The sequence below is a fragment of the Xyrauchen texanus genome, chromosome 30 (assembly GCF_025860055.1).
Source record: "Xyrauchen texanus isolate HMW12.3.18 chromosome 30, RBS_HiC_50CHRs, whole genome shotgun sequence".
Taxonomy (NCBI): Eukaryota; Metazoa; Chordata; class Actinopteri; order Cypriniformes; family Catostomidae; genus Xyrauchen; species Xyrauchen texanus.
The window spans coordinates 31,798,998-31,820,078 of record NC_068305.1 but is presented as its reverse complement, the minus strand read 5'-3'; the positions used below and the strand labels follow the sequence as shown (position 1 = coordinate 31,820,078).

The 21,081-nt window shown below is 40.3% G+C and overlaps 1 protein-coding gene across 1 annotated transcript in view; it reads right to left on the bottom strand.

The window, feature by feature from the left end:
• Positions 1-1,017: 1,017 nt before the first annotated feature.
• LOC127623535 (nuclear receptor coactivator 1-like) overlaps positions 1,018-21,081 on the bottom strand; it is a 73,797-nt gene continuing 53,733 nt past the window's right edge. The window contains exons 10-22 of the mRNA XM_052097904.1: positions 20,919-21,059; positions 15,491-15,638; positions 13,630-14,626; positions 12,132-12,282; positions 10,008-10,196; positions 9,793-9,904; positions 9,424-9,592; positions 6,838-7,134; positions 6,501-6,599; positions 5,348-5,735; positions 4,996-5,170; positions 4,618-4,804; positions 1,018-3,125 (exon numbers count right to left, since the gene is read on the bottom strand). Of these exons, the coding sequence (XP_051953864.1) occupies positions 2,958-3,125; positions 4,618-4,804; positions 4,996-5,170; positions 5,348-5,735; positions 6,501-6,599; positions 6,838-7,134; positions 9,424-9,592; positions 9,793-9,904; positions 10,008-10,196; positions 12,132-12,282; positions 13,630-14,626; positions 15,491-15,638; positions 20,919-21,059 (3,221 nt within the window). The 3' untranslated portion in view covers positions 1,018-2,957. The remainder of the gene's footprint in view (positions 3,126-4,617; positions 4,805-4,995; positions 5,171-5,347; positions 5,736-6,500; positions 6,600-6,837; positions 7,135-9,423; positions 9,593-9,792; positions 9,905-10,007; positions 10,197-12,131; positions 12,283-13,629; positions 14,627-15,490; positions 15,639-20,918; positions 21,060-21,081) is intronic.

The following is a 21,081-nucleotide window of genomic DNA, read 5'->3' as shown; positions in this document are numbered from 1 at the left end:
CGATCCTGACTAGTCTCCCAGCTCCTGCCGCTGAAAAACATCCCCACAGCATGATTCTGCCACCACCATGCTTCACTGTAGGGATGGTTTTGGCCAGGTTATGAGCGGTGCCTGGATTCCTCCAGACATGATGCTTGCCATTCAGGCCAAAGAGTTCAATCTCAACCAGAGAATTTTGTTTCTCATGGTCTGAGAGCCCTTCAGGTGCCTTTTGGAGAAACACCAGGCGGGCTGTCATGTGCCTTTTACTGAGGAGTGGCTTCCGTCTGGCCACTCTACCATACAGGCCTGATTGGTTGAGTGCTGCAGAGATGGTTGTTCTTCTGGAAGGTTCTCCTCTCTCCACCGAGAAATGCTGGAGCTCAGTCAGAGTGACCACTGGGTTCTCGGTCACCTCCCTGTCTAAGGCCCTTCTCTCCCGATCACTCAGTTTGGCCGGGCGTCCAGCTCTAGGAAGAATCTTGGTGGTTACAAACGTCTTTCATTTAAGGATGATGGAGGCCACTGTGCTCATTGGGACCTTCAATGCTGCAGAAATTGTTCTGTACCCTTCCCGAGATCTGTGCCTCGACATTCCTATCTCGGAGGTCTACAGACAATTCCTTGGACTTTATGACTTGGTTTGTGCTCTGACATGCACTGTTATCTGTGGGACCTTATATAGACAGGTGTGTGCCTTTCCAAATATGTCCAACCAACTGAATTTACCACAGGTGGACTCCAATCAAGTTGTAGAAACATCTCAAGGATGATCAGTGCAAACAGGATGCACCTGAGCTCAATTTTGAGTGTCATGGCAAAGGCTGTGAATACTTAAGAACATGGTATTTTTAATTTTTTAATTTTTATTAAATTTGCAAAGATTTCAAACAAACTTCTATCACATTGTCATTATGGGGTATTGTTTGTAGAATTTTGAGGGAAATAATGAATTTAATACATTTTGGAATAAGGCTGTAACATAACAAAATGTGGAAAAAGTGAAGCGCTGTGAATACTTTCCGGATGCACTGTATACGTATATATACATATATACACATATATATACACATATATACACACACACCAAAAAGTGGCTCAATCTCAACAGTACATACTGCCGGCTGAATTTCATAGATGAATGAGGATCCGCTTTTCAAAACTTTACATTTGTTTTTTTCTCCGCAAGGACAGTGTAAGCTGGTGCAGCATTGGAGAAAAAGAGCCATTCTTTGTATATAGAGCACACGCACAAGACATGCCACTTAAACTCCACAAAATGAGTCATAAAGGAAAGAACACTGTTAAAGGAGAGTGAAAATATGTGAGAGGAGAGAAACCTTCGTGCATGCAACACTTTTCCAGTGCCCAAACAATTTTGATTATGTTGTACGATTTGCAAAATACCTCGTACTCACACAGTGAGACATCAATTTCGACCACAGTAACATCCGTGATGCCTTTTCCAAAATCTTTTTTTTACGGGCTTGTCATTCTGATACCTTAGATAAATCTCAAAAAATTATCAGATTTTGATTTTGTTTGTACGTTTCACGTTAAGGAAAATTAATTTTGTTTTAACTTCATGTAAGGTTATTGCATGTTATCAGATTCCTTTAGGTTAAAAGAGATGAGATTGTGTTTTTATGACTCAAATTAGGGGATGACTAGTAGGTAAATGAACAAATTATATAATGCTGATGAACAGTGTCTGACTGGGCAACAGTAGTCAAATGAGCAGTCTAAGAGCTGGAGAATGCTGCTGAGGGTGCGAATGTTGCAACAACACCTCGCTCCTCCAGATACGGGAGAAAGCACCTGTGGTTTTCAAGAGCATCCTTGAAACGGAATTACGAAAATCAATGTACAATCTAGATGTTCGCGTCTGTGTACAATGCAACAGAAGGTTTGTAACATTTACTGGGATGTTCAAAGCATATTTTCGATAACCAATTTCAATCATAAAAATCCAAATCCGAGTCTCTCAGACCTTGATATATGCGCCGAGAGCACGCAAAACCCCCCGGGATAAAATCAGCCGTGTTGACACGACTTCTAGGTTTGAAAAATTAATTTTTAAAATAAAAAATTTACAGATTCTCGATGCTATTAAAAAAAGAGAACCTGTTTTGAAACCCATGATGTTGATGTATTCAAAATGTGAGTTGCCCGTAGAAATTTGATGTTTTCTTTGAAAGCAAATTGCAAAGTATGAGCTTGTCCCAAATTTGTCCGTTTGTGCTGTACAATATAATACCAACCTGCACAACACATTGCCGCAAAACAACACTGATAGGCTGAGTTGACCCTATGTGGCTCGTATTCACAGCTGCTGGGGGTGAGGAGGGGTGGGGGAATGTGTCGGACATTTAAGAAACAAAAAAGCCTGCCGTTTCAAAACAGTCTTGCCAGAAAAGCCAGCAGCAGACAAATATGCGCTACAGAGCAGTCTCCCATCCTGGCTATGCTTGTTCTGAACACAAAACCAGACAAAAATAAACTAAACAAAACAGACTACCAAATAAAAAGTGGTGGGAAATATCTCCCATCATCAGGCACTGCTGAGGAGAGCCTATCAGTCACAGATCCAGCTGAAACTGAGCGATACCGTGAATATAGCACACACCATGGCAACAGCCTGCCCCAGTTTCCAATCGGACCAATCCGAGCTCAGCTGCTGCGCTGCTCTCCAAGAAGCACTGCACTGTTGGCCTGACTTGATAGGACATTTAGCCGACTGAAAAAGCAGCAGGTCCTTTTACAGACTTGGCAAATCCTTGGAACGTGATCTTTTCTCCATTCAGGAAGCAGACTTAAAAAGGTGACCAGGAATGAGCACTTAGTCGAACGGCTATGAAACCTCACGAGCCTGGGCCCCAGACACTGGCCCTGCAGACAGATATACTGTATAGAAACCAAAGGTGAAGAATTAAAAATCTCTACATGTGGAGACAGTCCTCTGGCAGGTGTTAGGCGGCTCACTCGGTCAAGAGCTGCTGGAGGAGACTCTTCTGCTGAGACTGGGCTGTGGGGGTCCCACTCGGGCCCTTCTGGGATCCAATGGGCCCTGACTGGTTCAGGTAGGAGTCGCTGCCCACCAGGTTTACCGTGCACTGGACATCAGCAAACACCTGAACCTGCTGTACCTGAAAAATGCGAAAAGCAAATGTATGCACACATTAATCTTGACACAAAGTATTCCTCAGAGATAATAAAAAATACAAACACCTTGATGTATCTGCAGTACGTTTACTTGAAGGAATATTCTGGGTTCAATACAAGTTAAACTCAATCGACAGCTTTTGAAGCATTATGTTGATTTCCACAAAAATTCATTTCAACTCGTCTCTTCTTTTCTTAAAAAAAAGTACAAATTGAGGTCACAGTGAGGCACTTACAACTGAAGTAAATGGGGACACTTTTTGGAGGGTATAAAACAAAAAAGTTGTTTAAAACATCATTTTATGATCATTAAAGTGTTTACAGAGTTCCGTCTTTATGGCAACAAAGTTGTAAAACTGGATGCAACTTAACACAGAAATGATTAGTAAGCAATTATATAACACTTAAATCATCTTAACACGCATATTGTTTCCGTTTTTTGGCTATACTTTTGAAACTGTGAGTATTTTAATGTTTATGGATTGGCCCCATGCATGACCATTGTAAGTCCCTCACTGTAACCTAGCTTTTTCGTTTTCTCTTTTTATGCCACAATGCTATTGATTGAGCTCAACTTGTATTTGAACCAGGAACATTCCTTTAAAAGGATGGTTAACTAAATGTTTTTTATTCTGTCACCATTAACTCATCCTCATGAATTCTAAACCCAAATTACTCTCTTTATTGCATTGAACAAAAAAAGGAAATATCTATCAGAATGTCCAAGCTGCTCTTTTCCACACAATTCAAGTGGATGGGGACCAGAGAAAACTGTGGTCACCATTAACTTTCATATGGAAAAGAGAAGCATGAACAATCTTCTTTTTGGTTTCATGCAATAAAGAAAGTAAAATGGGTTTGGAATGTCAAGAGGAACTATCCTAAGCGTTAAAGGAATGTAACGGCTTCAATACAAGTTAAGCTCAATCGACAGCATTTGTAGCATAATATTGATTACCACACAAATGTATTTTGACTCGTCCCTCCTTTTCTTTAAAACAAGCAAAAATCGAGGTTACAGTGAGGCTCGTACAATGAAAGTGAATGGGGTCTATTTTCTTATGTTAAAATACTCCTGTTTCAAAAGTAGACAATCAATAAGCATGTAAACATATTAGTGTGATAAAATCACTTACTAACGTTTCTGTGTAAAGATATAGCCAATTCTACATACACAATGTAATGATAACAAATTTTAAAATCCTAAAATGACTATAAATTATTTAAACAATTTTACAGCTCAAGTAATACATGAGTTTTAACAGAAGAATTAACACAAGTTAATTTTTATAAAATGATAAGCTTCACATTTCTGCTTTTAAATTCTCCAAAAATCATCCCTCATTCACTTCCATTGAAAGTGGCTCACTGTATCCTTAATTTTTGCTTTTTTTAAAGAAAAGCAGGAACCAGTCGAATTACAGTTTGTGGTAATCAACAATATGTCACAAATGCTGTCAATTGTGATCATCTTACCTGATCGTTACACATTGAAGTGACGTTGCCAAGGTTATTGTTGCCCATGCTGACAGTTGCTCCTATGGGAGGTAGAGAGCCCACCGCTCCTGAACCCCCAGCCATTGACACGGTGATACTCATGTTGTTATACACACCTTGCTGCCCAAAGCTCTGAGAGGCAGGTTGACCTGCCTGGTTATACATACTGTCACAGACAACAAATTATTAGTAATTGCAAGCGAACTGGTCTAAATAAAGATGCACATATATTAAGTGGGACGAAATGGCCAGAAAACGGATTTGGATACACTTGAAGTTGTTTTCTTCAATTTGGGAATTAAAAGTTCTTTAACACTGGATCGGATCTACTAACCTCATTTGAATCACACACCCTACCTGTTGTTGCCTATGGCCCCTTGCTGCCAGTTCTTCATGTCAGGAGACTGATAACCAGGTGGAGGTTGCGCTTGCTGGAGCAGAGGACTCTGGGAGGTGGAGTTCTGTGGTGAAAGTAGCGGGCTGGTTGGACTAAGCTCAGGAGCAAAGGATGGATCTCCTTGCTGGATCATGCCTGTAAGAGAAATGCTTTAGGTCAGGTCACCAATTAGTGGTTTTGATTTTTCGGATGATGCCTGTAAGGAAATGTAGAAACTGGACATCTCTATTAGACACCATAACAGATGAGTGAAGCTATGATGATTAATTAGTAGTATTCTTGTGCTAATCCCATTAAGCATATGAGACATACCAGGCCCCCCAAATTGCTGGAAAAGCCCCTGTTGAACAGGAGTGTTCACAGGCTCTCCAAATTGCCCTTGAATGCCTCCCATAATGCCTTGGTTTCCCACGCTCCCTCTGGAAGATAGTTTAGGGTCCAGAGGTCCTCCTCCCATGGGGTTAAAATGGCTCGGAGAGGTAGGGGTGTTCCCAGGTACTGCGTTGTAGCCTGGTGGATAGCCAAACTGCTGCTGCTGTGGCTGTTGCTGCTGGGGGCCCTTGGGAACTCGCTGAGCTCCCACAGTGTTCAAACCTTGCCTCATCAGCATGACCTTCTGCTGCAGAATCTGCCGCTGGCGGTGCTGGAAACTGTACAGCTCTCGCTGGCGCTGGGCCATCATTTGAGCATTGAGTGGAGGCTGTGAAAGAGAAACAAGGCCTGCAATCAGTCACATACTCGCAATGCATCAATTTGACAAATGAAAATTCAATACATTAGTTAATTGATTATAATGACACATCAATTTCTAAATCCAGATTCAGTTGTGTCTTCAGTGTATTTGTATAGTAATCAATTGATGTTTAATTTTTTATGCATTACTATATACATAATAATATGTAAATATACAGGAAGTGGTATATTAAGCACAGTAAAAACAAATCACAATCACCATCTCATACTACCCTCTCCATAATATAATATAATATAATACATAAATAAATAGGGAGAATTTAATACTTCATTATAATTACACCTTTATTTCTTATCTAAATATACTGTAATCTAATAACATTACCAAACAATATCTAAAACGCTACCAAATCCAGAGCCCCAATATATTTCTGGAGAGGTCTTCAGCACATTTTTATTTAGGATCAATTGTGGTTTCCTTTTCTTTTTCTTTTCTTTTATATTTGCATGCAGTACATTTGCAAATGAAAACAGCAACACACCCCTTCTCCCCATACCATAAAAGGTAAATATAAATAAAACAAATATAAATAAATAAACATGCCAAATAATAGTTTGATAGTTTTGATAATACTGTAACTATAAATCAAACTTAACTGGGACCAAAATTCTGATCTACCTTAAAGCACTGCAAGCAAAACAAATCGTTGAGCATATATTAACATTCCTTCGAATTGCATTGATAAGTCAGCTTGGTGCATGTGTCACTGACCTGAGAGGGCATCTGAGGCTGCTGCATGCTCTGACGCATACCCATGGCAACATGCCCCCCTTGTGGGAACTGGCCCATGGCAGCGAGCCTGTTCTGGAGCTGCCAGAGGAGATAGAAGCAATAGATCACCACTAAACAAATGCAACTAATCACTCGTTCGCTCGGCAGTTGCAGCTGACAAAAGACTAGGTTAGTTCCACAGCATGTTATTTCAAAGGGCGAAATCGAAATCATTCACTGGATCTGTTACACAAAGCAACAAAATCGCAAGAGGGGGATTTAGAGGTTGTGCGATCACATTTATTACTACACAGTGAAGAGAAGGCTGGAGCTCTACCTGCTGTGGGCCTTGAAGACGTTGCTGGAGCTGGAGTCTCAACTGGTTGGGTGGCAGCCGCAGCTGGTTGGGCACGCCAAGAGCTCGGTTCATGCCGGGCCGCACCGCTATGCTCATGTTTCCTGGAAATGCCATCCGTGGGGCCCCGAAACTTATGCCCTGTGTTGTACCCATCTCAGCAGAGAATTGTGAGGGTGAGGTTGGGAACTGGGAGGGGTAGCTGGGAAGTTTGGTGTCCATGGGCACAGTAGTTGGAGGCTGAGGACAGGGCTGGGTGACGGGTTCGAGGCATCCACTCTGTAGATAAGGCGGTGAACACGTTCGTTTCTAGGACACACTGAGACTCATTCACTAACTGTGCTAATTGCATTTTCATGCTGAAATCACGATTCATCAATATGTTTCTATGCATTTAGGATAAAATTTAGAACAAACTCAGACCACACACATGCAATAATTACAGATTCCTGGTGGCCTTAGAAACATGGAATGTATTAAAGGAATACTTTCGGGTTCAATACAAGTTAAGCTCAGTCGACAGCACTTGTGGCATAATGTTGATTACCAAAATAATAATTTTAACTTGTCCCTGTTTTCTTAAAAAAAAAAGAAAATAAACGAGGTTACAGTGGAAATTAAAGGGGGACAATTTTTTTACGTTAAAATACTGTTTCAAAGGTTTAGCCCCAAGACAAACAATGTGTAATAACATGATTTCAGTGTGATAGAATCGCTTCCCAACTTTTTCTGCGTAAAGTCATAGCCAATTTTACAGCTTTGTTGCCATGACGATGTAAAGTCAACAAAACTTAAAACCCTAATACTCTAAAATGACTGTAAAATTACAATTTAAAGGGGTCATGACATGGTTTTTTTTATTGTATTATTATGTTCCCTTAGGTGCAATTATAGTATTAATATATTTTTTTTTAAGAAAAACTTTTAAAATCTAGTGATTTATGACCTTTTCCCACCCTGTTTCTCATCCTCTGTTTCAAACAGTCTGTTTTGGGGGCGTTTTCCATTTAAGACTTCAGTGTTAACGCTCACTGTTATGATTGGCTAACGCCAGTGCCTATGTATCAATTATTGACGCCTCCAGCCAGAACAATATGCAAGTAAACTAAGTAAAAACACTGTGATTATTCATAATGAATGAAATTGCGCTTTAAAAAGTAGTTTAAAGTTTAAAATAGATTACTTACAGTTTAGCGCCGCCGTTGTTCCCAGAATAGTCGGCACGGACTTATCTTTGAGTCAACAGTTTTCTGGCAAAGCCAGCATCATATTGAGATTTGTTCTCAAACAGTCATCCTTAAAATGTACAGAACAAACGCTTAAGTTAACACTGCCGTGACTGGGTCGTCCGCAAAAAATAAACTGCATCCATTTTTCCCTGACGCCTGGATCTTTCGGCAGCTTATTCAGAGGTTTTGTTTGACCACAGCCAGGAACAGCACATCTGTGTGGCATCGTAATTTTCCTGTGCACAAGTAGTCTCTGTCAGAGCTCGCTGTCCATCGACTGAACACTTGTGAGGCGACGGCGATACGTAAATGAGCGTGAGTTGTCTTGCGCTTATAGCGTAGTTATGTTGTGCTGGAGGCGGTCATATGCAAACGCTGTTACGCCACTTCTAACCGACACGCCACTTCTAACCATGAATCCAGAACGAGCTGTATTTTGAGCTTGATTAAATAAATGATTCGTTTAGAATGGGGAGGACGTCTTAAAATATTAAACTTGCAGGACGTTTTAATGATACAAAGACCTCTTATATACCAAAAGATCAAGGCAAATTTGGTTTCTCATGTCATGACCCCTTTAAACAACTTTACAGCTCAAATAATATACAAGTTTTAACAGAAGAATTATTGTAAATGCTTTTATAAAATTATAAGCTTCACATTTCTGTCTTTAAAATAACTGGCCCCATTCACTTCCATTTTAAGTGCCTCACTCTTACCTCGATTTTTAAATCAACATTATGCCACAAATGCTGTCGATTGAGCTGCACACAAATTGACCACGGATTATCCCTATTATGAATTCTTCTATTAAAACCTGTGTATAATTTGGTGTGTAAATTTGTTTAAATCTTTGTTTTAATGGTCATTATGTTGTCATTGCAAAAAAGTTGTAAAATTGTATATAGCTTGACAGAAAAATTTCTTTGGAATATTGTTTACCTCTTGTTGCTATACTTTTGAAACAGTGAGTATTTTAACGCTTATGGATTGGTCCGAATCACTTCCATTGTATGTGTCTCACTGTAACCTAGAATATAGTTTTTTTTGTAATCAACATTATACTACAAATGTACTTTCAATACTGAACCCATAATATTCCTTTAAGCCATATATACTGTATATATATTGTTGTGCAGAAAAAAATCCCATATATGGGTTTGTATTATGCTAATTACTAACTAAGAATGCGAGTTAAAAGAAACATTCTGAATCTGGAGTAAATGTTGCATGAGAACTTGTACGCAATTATTAGTGAGACACCCATTGTTCTTTTAAATGTAAAAGAGTGTTTGAACTAACTTGTTTACAATATAACCAGTGTGTAAATAACACTAACTTGAACAAGTTTGTCAATGCCCAGTGCTCGGTCTATCTCGGCCAGGTCGCTCTCGTCTGTGCGGCTCAAGAAAGTGACCAGCTGCTCTAGCAGGGCCTTCTCATCGTTACGGCCCTCGGGAGTGGTGGGTGGACAGAGCATTTCATCCAGCGGACATGGAACACACTGCCTGCTTACAACAGAGAAAATACAGTCTCTGATCAAGAGGGAAACGAAAGGAACAGTTACAAGATTAACTGATTTGGCGGGTAAGTGTAATTTGGGTCAAAGTGCATAATCTGTAATTCTGTGACTCAAATATTTTTTTCTAGTATTGTGCATTTCTTATGCTGTGCACTGAAAATGACTATGACCTCCACAAACACTCACTCTTGAGGAGAGGACAGAGGGACCTGTGTCTGGTTACCCAAACTGCTATCGAAGTTTATGGGGTCTACCAGTTGGAACGGCAGAGAATCAGAGAGCTCCAGCTTGGGCGGACCTGAATGAAAGAAGACAATAACATTCTTTAACTTTTATCCTTCATTAGTTAATCAAACCTTCACTTTATGTCTTCAAAGGTTGTGAAGCATTCAGTTCAGTACCCGTGTTGGTGTTGAAAGAGTTGAGGCTGATTGGATTGGCAAAGGGGCTGCTGCTCTCCTTGGGTAGCTGAAACAGGTCTGTTTGCCCGAGATCCGGTACCTGGGCTTGACCCTGAGCCGTGTTCGGTGTGGAGGGGTCACAGAACTCGAAAGAGGACTGACTTATGAGGTTGGAGCCATCAGGGAATGCTGAAGCACAAGGTGAAGGATTGGAGAAAAGCAGTTATTGAGGATATAAAGGGGATAGATCTCCCAAAAAATTACAATTCTGTCATCATTTACCTGAAAGACCTGTTTTTCTTGGAGCACAAAATTAGAAATTTTGAAGAATGTACTGGTCTCTTTTTTTTTTTCATGCAATTGCAATGAATGGGGACAGCTCTTGAAAGAGTCTTTGAGCTTCAAAACGGATGCAAACGCACCACAAACATATCAAATCAATTTATTGTCACTCAACCATATACACAAGGGCAACAGTGGGTGAAATTCTTGGGTGCAGTTCCAAGTAACATAGCAGTCATGACAGTGATGAGACAATTTACAATAAACATCACTTCTCACAACACAATTTACATATCTAATATACTCATAATTACACACAACACAATATACAAATAATAATATACAATGTACATTATACAATACACACAATATAGAACACACATACACAATAGATATAGAAAAGTATATATCCAATAAAAATTGTATATATAAAATATACAGTAGGTTGTATTGTGTTGTATTGACATTCAGGTTGATAGTCAGTTGTCAGTGTGTTGTTAAGAGAGAATATAATTTATGACAGTCCAGTGTAAGATTAATAAAGTGCAGTGCTGAAGTATTTTGATCGAGAGCGATCAAGAATTCAAAGGTTCGATTGCTTGGTGGAAGAAGCTGTCATGGATTCGGCTAGTGCGCTATATTCCAAGTCATCTGAACTCAACTGATAGCTTTGAGTGAGAAACAGACTGAAATTTAAGCCTTCGGTCTTAAGATGTTCACTGAAAATCTTGACATCCGAGTTTATGAGAGAAGTAGCGTTGCCCGAATTGTGAATGAATGTTCAGACTGGTTTGAATCAAAGTTCCTCAAAAGAACAATTCGTTCCTGAGCTGGCACTGAACTGGCACAGATGTTGAGACATCCAGTGATTAACAACTTAAATTTTGGTCCATTTCTCGCACAAAGCTATCATAAGGCTTCAGAAGACTTGGATTATTGCACACAAGTTGTATGGACCTCTTTTATGATAATTTAAATGGATAGTTCACCCAAAAATGAAAATGCTCTCATTTACTCACCCTCATGCCATCGCAGATATGTATGATTTTATTTCTTCAGCAGAACAAATACAAAGATTTCTGGAAGAATATCTCAGATCTGTAGGTCATAACAATGCAAGTGAATGGTGACCAGACCTTTGTAGCTCCAAAAATCACATAAAGGAAACATAAAAGTAATCCATAAGACTCCAGTGGTTAAATCAATTTAATAGGTGTGGGAAAGAAACCGATCAAAATCAAAGTACTTTTTTACTGTAAATGTCCACTTTCACATCCGAAATTGAAAGTTAAATTGGAGAGTAAAAAAAGGACTAAAATATTGTTCTGTTTCTCACCCAAACCTATTACATTGCTTTTGAAGATTTGGATTTAAAAACTGTAGTCATACTGATTATTTTTATGCTTCCTTTATGTGAGTTTTTGAGCTACAAATGTCTGATCACCATTCAATTACATTGTATGGACCAACAGAACTGAGATATTTTTCTAAAAATCTTCATTTGTGTTCTGCTGAAGAAAGTCATACACATCTGGGATGGCATGAGGGTGAGTAAATTATGAGAGAATTTACATTTTTGATTGAACTATCCCTTTAATGGTGCTTTTGCAACCTTTTTGAAGCATCAAAGCTGCAGTCCCCATTCATTGTAACTGGATGGAAAAGAGCAATCTGTACATATAAAACATTTTCCTTTTGTGTTCCACAGAGGAACTGGTTCAGAATGACATGAGAATGAGTAAATTATGACAAAATCATAAATTAAGTATTATGAATTTAAACACGAAACTGTTTGTTTATCAGTAAGTAAGGAATGGATTCTCACAGTATCACGGGCCTCACCTTGGCTTGATGATCCTGGCAACTCTCTTTTCACATTCACCCCAATGGAAAGGTCATCCTTGCTGGGCTCCTCTACCGCTTTACCTCCCAACGAGCTTCTCAGAGTGGGCAACAGCTGGTTCAAAGTGTCCAAATCACTACTGGGAAACTGCTACTCATGTAAACACAGTGGTAGAGTGGAAAAGTAAGCAAAGGTCATCAACATCAAAAGGCACAATAGTGCACATGAAAGACAAAGTTCAAGTGTGATTGCCTCAAATGAGCACAAGGGTTTGACAGATTAAGTATGGAGCAATAGAGTGTGCTGGGTGTTAAAAGCAACTTGTAACAGCTTCCCAGCAATAATAAGGGCCACAAAACACATTGTTAATGTTTACAATGCCTACACTTCCCTAGGAAATCAACCTATAAATGGTTTACTTGCTTGTCTCTGGATATTAAGCTGGGATATTTTGAAACAATTTCAACGTATCTTTAAAGGGATAGCTCAGCCAAAATTGAAAATTATCTTATCATATACTCACCCTCATGCCATCCCAGATGTGTATGACTTTCTTTTGCAGAACACAAATTAAGATTTTAGAAGAATCACAGTAATCCATAAGACTCCAGTGTTTAAATCAATATCTTTAGAAGGGTTATGATAGGTGTGGGTGAGATCAAAATGTAAATCCTTTTTACTCTAAATCTCCACATTAACTTTCACTTTCAGATGTAAAAGTGAAAGTTAAAGTGTAGATTTAAAGTAAAAAAGGATTTCAATTTGTATCTGTTTCTCCCCACACCCATCAGACCGCTTCCGAAGATATGGATTTAACCACTGGAGTCTAATGGATTACTACATGTTTCCTTTCAATGATCTTTGGAGGTACAAAAGTTGTGATCACCATTCAGTGCATTGTATGGACCTAGAGAGTTGAGATATTCTTCTAAAAATCTTTGTTTGTGTTCTGCTGAAGAAAGTCGCATACATCTGGAATGGCATGAGGGTGAGAAAATGATGAGAGAACTTTAACTTTTGGGTGAACTATACCTTTAATTTTACTGTGAGAAATTTCACTATTCAATATGATGCATCTCTGCCCAGATACAGAAACAGTGTCAGAAAAGGGCACTCAAAGTAAGTTTAGTTCATGAACTTATACAGCAATCACTATCTTGTTCATGATATGACGGATTACACATTACTCCAATTACAAATGTTTTACCTCCCAGAAGCCTTAACATAAAAAAGGATTACTTGTAAAAATAGATTTTCACCAAGGATGGCAGTAATACTTTACACTTGTAATCAGAATTTCAAAAAGTATCGCCAGAAGTTGGAAAGTCTTTTTCAACCACTAATACAGCAATTGATGAACTCCAGCAATAAAATTATCATCAGTTTGAATGGGGTATGAACATGGCAGAATAAAACAAAAACAAAACAAAAATCTGTTTACAGATGGAATATTTCTTAAAGTACAAACAAATAATAAGCAAGGATGGATGTAAATACCGGGCTGGGCCTGTCACTGGATTTAGGCGAGCAAGGTGTCGCAGGGCTTGCACAGATGGTGTTGGCTGCTGCAGCAGCTGCACAGGGCACGTTCTCTCTGCTTCCTTTCTTTTCTGACTTCACCTTGACCGTCTGGAGGCTGAGGGAGGCTGGAGGCGGTAGATCCTCCAGGTCCTTTTCATCTGTATCCAGCAGGAAACGCAGCAGCTGATGATCCTGCGGCTCCTTCCCCAGCGCCCGTGCTATGGCGCCGGGACTGGCCGGAGGCTCCTTCTTAATCTCTGGATCCTTGGCTGTGTCTGCAGGGCTGCTGTCCTGGAGCAGGCGATGCAGAATCTTGTGTCGCTCAGTCAGGCTGCTGTGAGAGGCCGGGCACTGGGCCACAGGCGAAGGACGGAGCAGGGAGGAGTCGTGTTTGGCTGTGCCCGTGCTGAGGTTAGCGTCCAAGAGCTGGTTGAGTTTGAGGTTGCCTAACGCAGCATTCTTAGGCTCGTCAGCCGATACTTCGGGTGGTTTGGCTGGAGGCTGACGTGCCGGAGAGCTGCTGGGAGTTGAAGTCTGTCGAGAGGGCAATGGAGAGGGGAGTGAGAAACCGACACCATCACCACTGGACTGCTGCCTGGTTAGACCGCCAGTGGGCGAGTGGATGCCAGGCACCGAGGGCGAAAAGGGGTGGCCGGGCATGCGAGGGCTGCTGGCCAGGCCCGGGCTGCCCCGTGGAGGTCGGGGCGACATGAATGAGGTAGGGGTGGCTGTGAGAGGACTGCCTAGTGGCGAGGGGCTGCTGACCTGCTGGGAGGGTACGACACGGCTTGGCGTCAGATAGCCAGGTGGAGTGGGTGTGAGGGGTCCAGGAGTGGCACAAGTGCCATTGCTGTTGTTGAGATGTAGGCTGAAGTCACTGGAGGGCTGCAGGGCAGGAGAGCGAGCAGGTGGGGCAGCAACAGATAGAAGGCTGGGGGTTGTGTTTTCCTGAGAGCTAGCAGTGTTGTGTTCCCTAAAGCAAATATATAAACTGTTAAGAGACCAAAGACCCAAAAGTGTCAGAGAATCAATATAGTATCATTCAAAAGTCATTATTTTGTGACAGTCTTAATAAATAAAAAAAATGTCATGGAAGAATGTTCAGAAACCCTAAAATGTATTTGGACACTTAAACCAAATATAAAAATGTATGTTATTGTATTAGATGATTAAATATCAAATCAAGGCCACTTGATTTGATATTTGATTTGATAAGTCTTTATTTATTAAGACTTATTATTTTCAAATAAAAGCCAAACTCACCTTTCAAGCAAATGTTTCACACACATTTGTTTATAAAAACAATAGATATAAATGTTAAAAATCAAATAAAAAGTAGGGGAACATGTCCAGAGTTAATGTGATAAACTCCACTGATCAGGTCACTGATACTCTTATCACCTACTGAAGCTTGGTATGAACTGTCTTCTTACATCCAATAAAGAATGACATTGAGACTGGTTGGTTTAAAAGTAATTGCAAAAAGGGCACAGAAAAGTAAGTGTTGTGTAAAAGTCTAGTCTACTTTGTTTGCAGATGTCACCTGTTTTGATATATTTTTATCTAATGCAGACAGTGCCTTAAAGGGATAGTTCACCCAAAAATTTAAATTCGCTCATGATTTACTCACCCTCATGCCATCCCAGATGTGTATGACTGAGATATTCTTCTAAAAATCTTAATTTGTGTTCAGCAGAATAAAGAAAGTCATATACATCTGGGATGGCAAGAGGGTGAGTAAATCATGAGAGAATTTTCATTTTATGGTGAACTATCCTTCAAATGTATGAAAATTTTTTGGGGCCACTGTATGAACTTATATGGTGAGGAGAGGTACCTGTCTATAGTGTGAATGCCCATGATGAAGGGTTGTACGTCTGGGTTTGGGGGGCAGCAGAATTTGCAGCGCGTCTGCGCACTGAGGGGCGTCCCATCACTGAGTGTGAAATGGTACAGAGGACTGATGGCTGTGCCGTGGGTCATCACTGTCAACATACACATACAGAGAGATCTGCGTTTATCAATCTGGTATATCAAATTTGCAAGGAACAAACATGAAACTAGTGAATCTCTGCAACAAGGTAATTCAAGTCCCCATGGACAATTTGAGTTGTGGATTTTAATCCATTTATATTAGCTTTAAAGCTATCTACAAGCAAGTGTATTCCTAAACGGCAAAAAAATTAACATTTATCAGATATACCACTGAAAATGTCGTTAATTTCCAGAAAAATAGATTACAATATTGATGACTCATTTTGCAGTACACCTGTACTGGATAAAAAAAAATAAGGAAGAACCTGGACAAAACTTTCGATTTCAATAGGAAATATATCAACATATTAGAGGTAGACTGATATATCGGTTATACCGATTAATCTGTGCTGATGGTTGCTTTTTGGAACTATCGGTTATCGGCAAAAATCTTTTTTTCATCTCTCCGTGTTCCACTGTGGCCGACACTGAGGTATTACTGTGTGACGAGGAGAAGGGCGTGGCCGGTCCGAGAGGATGCACACCCGGCACTGAGTTGCCCAATCAGCTGGAGAGAGATAAAGGAGGAGTCGGGGATGTCAGAGAGAGAGAGAGAAAGAGATTCACATGGCCGCTGTGTTTGTGTGTGTGTGTGTGTGTCAATTTGTTGTTATTTTTCAGTTCGGCGTTTGTGTTTCATAAAAGTCTTGTTAATTGTTAATGCAGCTCCCGCTTCCTCCTTTCCCGAACCTTGTTACATACAGTTAGAATGGTTTGGTTCAACAGCAACCAGAGGACATTTCTGTCCCCATGTGCACTTGCAAGCTGTAGTCTGGCTATTTATGGCAGTTTTGGAGCAGTGGTTTTTCCTTGCTGAGCAGCCTTTCAGGTTATGTCGATATAGGACTTGCTTTACTGTGGATATAGATACTTGTCTACCTGTTTCCTGCAGCATCTTCACAAGGTCCTTTTTTGCTGTTCTGGGATTGATTTGCACTATTCGCACCAAACTATGTTCATCTCTAGAAGACAGAATGCGTCTGCCTGAGCGTTATGATGGCTGTCTTGTCCCATGGTGTTTATACTTGCGTACTATTTTGTGGTACAAATGAACGTGATACCTTCAGGCATTTGGAAATTGCTCCCAAGTTTGAACCAGACTTATGGATGTCCACAATTTCTTTTATGAGGTCTTGGCAGATTACATTTTTATTTTCACATGATGTCAAGGAAAGAGGCACTGAGTTAAAGGTAGGCCTTAAATACATAAACAGGTACACCTCCTTATTCCAAAATAAGCACAGTTAACTTAGTGTATGTAAACTTCTGACCCACTGGAATTGTGATATAGTCAATTAAAAGTGCAACAATCCGTCTGTAAACAACTGTTGGAAAAATTACTTGTGCCATGCACAAAGTAGATTTAGGGCTGTCATTTAGTCCTAAATGACAAAACTATAGTTTGCTAATATTAAATCTGTGGAGTGGTTAAATATATATTTTTTTAATATACCTAAGTATATGTAAACTTCTGACTTCAACTATTCAGTATCCGTATATATACATGTATATAACTAGTCAAAATAACAAAAAAGAAAATAATACAAAGAAAACAAGTTAATATTCATTTATAAACAACACAATACTAATGTTTTAACTCAGGAAGAGTTCAGAAATCAATATTTGGTGGAATAACCTTGATTTTCAATCACAGCTTTCATGCATCTTAGCATGCTTGCTACCAGTCTTTCATATTGCTGTTGGATGAATTTATGCTACTCCTGGAAATACAAATTCAAGCAGATCGGCTTTGTTTGATAGCTTGTGGCAAAACAACTACCACCTGATCACATTCCAGAGATTTTCAATGGGGTTCAGTTCTGGAGATTGGGCTGGCCATGACAGGGTTTCGATCCAGTGGTCCTCCATTCACATCTTGATTGACATGGCTGTGTGGCATGGAGCATTGTCCTGCTGGAAAACCCCCAAAAAGACAAAAAGAATCTGCCCGATTCCAGTCTTGAAGCACCCCCAGATCATCACTGATCCTCCACCTGGTCGTCTAATGGTTAGACAGAGACCTGGAGAGGCCTTCAAACCACAGTATCTCGCACCCAATGTGAAATTTGGTCGAGGATCAGGAATGATCTGGGGGTGCTTCATCAAGGCTGGAATTGGGCAGAATCGTATTTGTGAAGGACAAATTAATCAAGCCACGTACAAGGTTATCCTGGAAGAAAACCTGGTTCCTTCTGTTCTGACAATGTTCCGTAACACTGAGGAATGGTTTTTCCCAGCAGGACAATGCTCCAAGCCACACAGACAAGTCAATCAAGGTGTGGATGGAGGACCACCGGATCAAGACCCTGTCATGGCCAGCTTAATCTCCAGACCTGAACCCCACTGTAAACCTCTGGAATGTGATCAAGAGGAAGATGGATGGCCACAAGCCAGCAAACAAAGCCTAGCTGCTAGAAGTTTTGCATAAAGTCAACCAACAGCAATGTGCAAGACTGGTAGAGAGCATGCCAAGACGCATGAAAGCTGTGATTAAAAATCAGGGTATTTGTACTAAATATTGATTTCTGAACTCTTCATAAGTTAAAACATTAGTTTTGTGTTGTTAAAAAATTAAAAAAAATTCTTAAAGAGGTCCTGAAATGTCACGCAATAGGAGAAAGGTGTCTAGAGTTGTTCCTGGGATGCTACTCAGCCTTAAAGACTCTGATTAGGGTAACCATTGATGATGGGCTAAATTTCACAGACCACATTTCAAAAAACTGCAAGATCATGTAGATTTACACTCTACAATATCAGGAAGATAAGACCCTTCCTCTCTGTACATGCCACACAACTGCTCGTTCAGTCCCTTGTCATAACTAGACTGGACTACTGTAACGCTCTCATTGCAGGCCTTCCTGCATGTGCTATTAGACCTCTCCAAATGATCCAGAATGCAGCAGCACGTCTGGTCTTTAATGAGCCTAAGAGAGCACATGTTACACCACTCTTTGTCTCTCTCCACTGGCTGCTGGTTCATACACGTATTCAATTCAAGGCCCTGATGCTGGCATATAAAACAGTCACTGGGTCTGCTCCAGCATACCTAAAAACATTTATGCAGAGCTACGTTCCCACCAGAAGCCTGCGGTCGGCTAAGGAACGTCGCCTTGACGTACCAAAACAAAGAGGCACCAAAACACTTTCCCGGACTTTCAGTTTCATCATACCACGGTGGTGGAATGACCTTCCCAACTCAATCCGGGAAGCTAACTCACTCTCTATCTTCAAAAAACGGCTAAAAACACATCTTTTCCAAAAGCACTTAACCAGTCACTAAAAAAAAAATAAAAAATTATTTACATTTCTTGTTGCACTTAAATCTGTTTGGTGTACTATTCTGATGATAGTGTACCACTGTCTCCCTAAGATGATTCGCTGATGTTCTTCCTCTTTTGTAAGTCGCTTTGGATAAAAGCGTCTGCCAAATGAATAAATGTAAATGTAAATGTAGGGTAGGGGCCGGGTAAGGGCATCTCCTGCATGCCAGGAACAACCCCAGGCACCTTTGTACAAATGGCGAAACTTCACAAATGTTTTCCCCCACATTCTGTGGTTAAAATTGGCATATAAACATTATTAAGAGGTTCACGCTTGATTCAATAGCACATCCTAGCACAGAAACTGATAGTGTGGAGCTGTGCATGATTTTTCATTATGTGAGATGCATGTCCTGGGCACAATAAACACAGGACTGGATTTACTGTACAGAGAATGGAGACTTCACTCGCAATTACTAAATCAGGCGCACTACAGATTTGGGCAAGCTGCTGTATCTCTTCAAATTGAAATGTGTGAGCGTTTTCGGGCAATGTGAACCACTGTCAAAAGCGAAACCGCTTTTGAGAGACCTAGCATGTACGCGATAGAGACTGAAGGGCCTGACCATTCAACAAGATGCAGACAGGTACTGTATACTTACAGAGAAAATAACAGTTTTGAGATTTTTAACCTTAGCAAATTAAACATTAGCATTCAACATGTTTTATATCTATAAGTATAGTGTCTAATAATGCACTGGCAATGCACTTGCCACAAAGTTTCTCTTGCCAATAAAGTTTAATATGAATTCAATCTGCCCACACTATTAAAAAATCTAAATGGAAAATGGCAGAACATGACCAATGATTTTATGGCATGTATACATATACTTACATCAAAAAATAAAACCTATAAAAAAGTGTCTAAAAAACATTTTAACATGTACATATTTAAATAAATAAACTAAATGATGACTAACCAATTTCTAGCAAGTTCTATTTTTTTCTTCTTTTTTCTCAGAGGACGAATCTCAGTCGCCACCACGTCTGAGACCATCAATACGCGCCTCTTATCACGTAGCTTGTTGAGCGCGTTACTGCGGAGATGTAGCATGTGTGGAGGCCCACGCTGTTCTCCGCGGCATCCACGCACAACTTATCACACGCCCAGCCAAGAATGAGAACAACTCATTATAGCGACCACGAGACGGTTACCCCATGTGACTCTACCCCTCCCTAGCAACCGGGCCAATTTGGTTGCTTAGGAGACCTGGCTAGAGTCACTCAGCACGACGTGGATTCGAACTCGCGACTCCAGGGGTGGTAGTCAGCGGCAATAATCCCTGAGCTACCCAGGCCCCCCTCTTGCAAGTTCTTTGAGACAAAGTATATGTAAATAAATACATATTTATGATTTTTTTTTTACATTTGTTGTAAAACTGAGCGATTCATTCGTTTTTCATTGCAATAGAGCCAAGTCTCCATTTCCAAAGATTCACCTGTGTTTCAGGCTTGTTCATGGTTAAAAATGCCATGTAATGTGCTAAAGGTTTTCTGGTTATTATTGGGAATTTCCTTAAATAATAAGCTGTATCTGAGATGTTGGACTCTTGTAGCCACTGTGTCTGTGCCTGTCATAGTAAGGAAAGACAAAAATTTGTAAAATGTTTTTTAATCTATTGGCCGATTAATCGGTTATCAGCCTTTTCCACTACTTTAGTTATCGGTATCAGCAAAATCCACTATCGAGCGACCTCTACAACACATGACAGAAAACTGTGCTCACCAAGCAAATTAATGGAGTTTCTAAGCTACAAATTAAAATGAGAGCAAATCATAAAGCAAATAATAATAATTTAAAAAAAAAACATTCCAAGACCCTCTCTAGGGTAAAGAAAAGCAAGGTATGGCCATTAATGGTCATTAAGTACTATTCATAATAAAGGCTGGAATGGAGGTCCCCATGCTCACCCTCATGAAGCAGCTTCTTGGCATGGGAGGGCTCGTTGCCCTGAGGCTGGAAGAACGCGTAGATGCACTTCCTGACCAGGTCCTCCCAGCCTTGTCGGCCTGTGGCCCTCAGAGCACCCGTCTCAATCGAGATGATTTTCCCTGCACACATACACCCCCACAA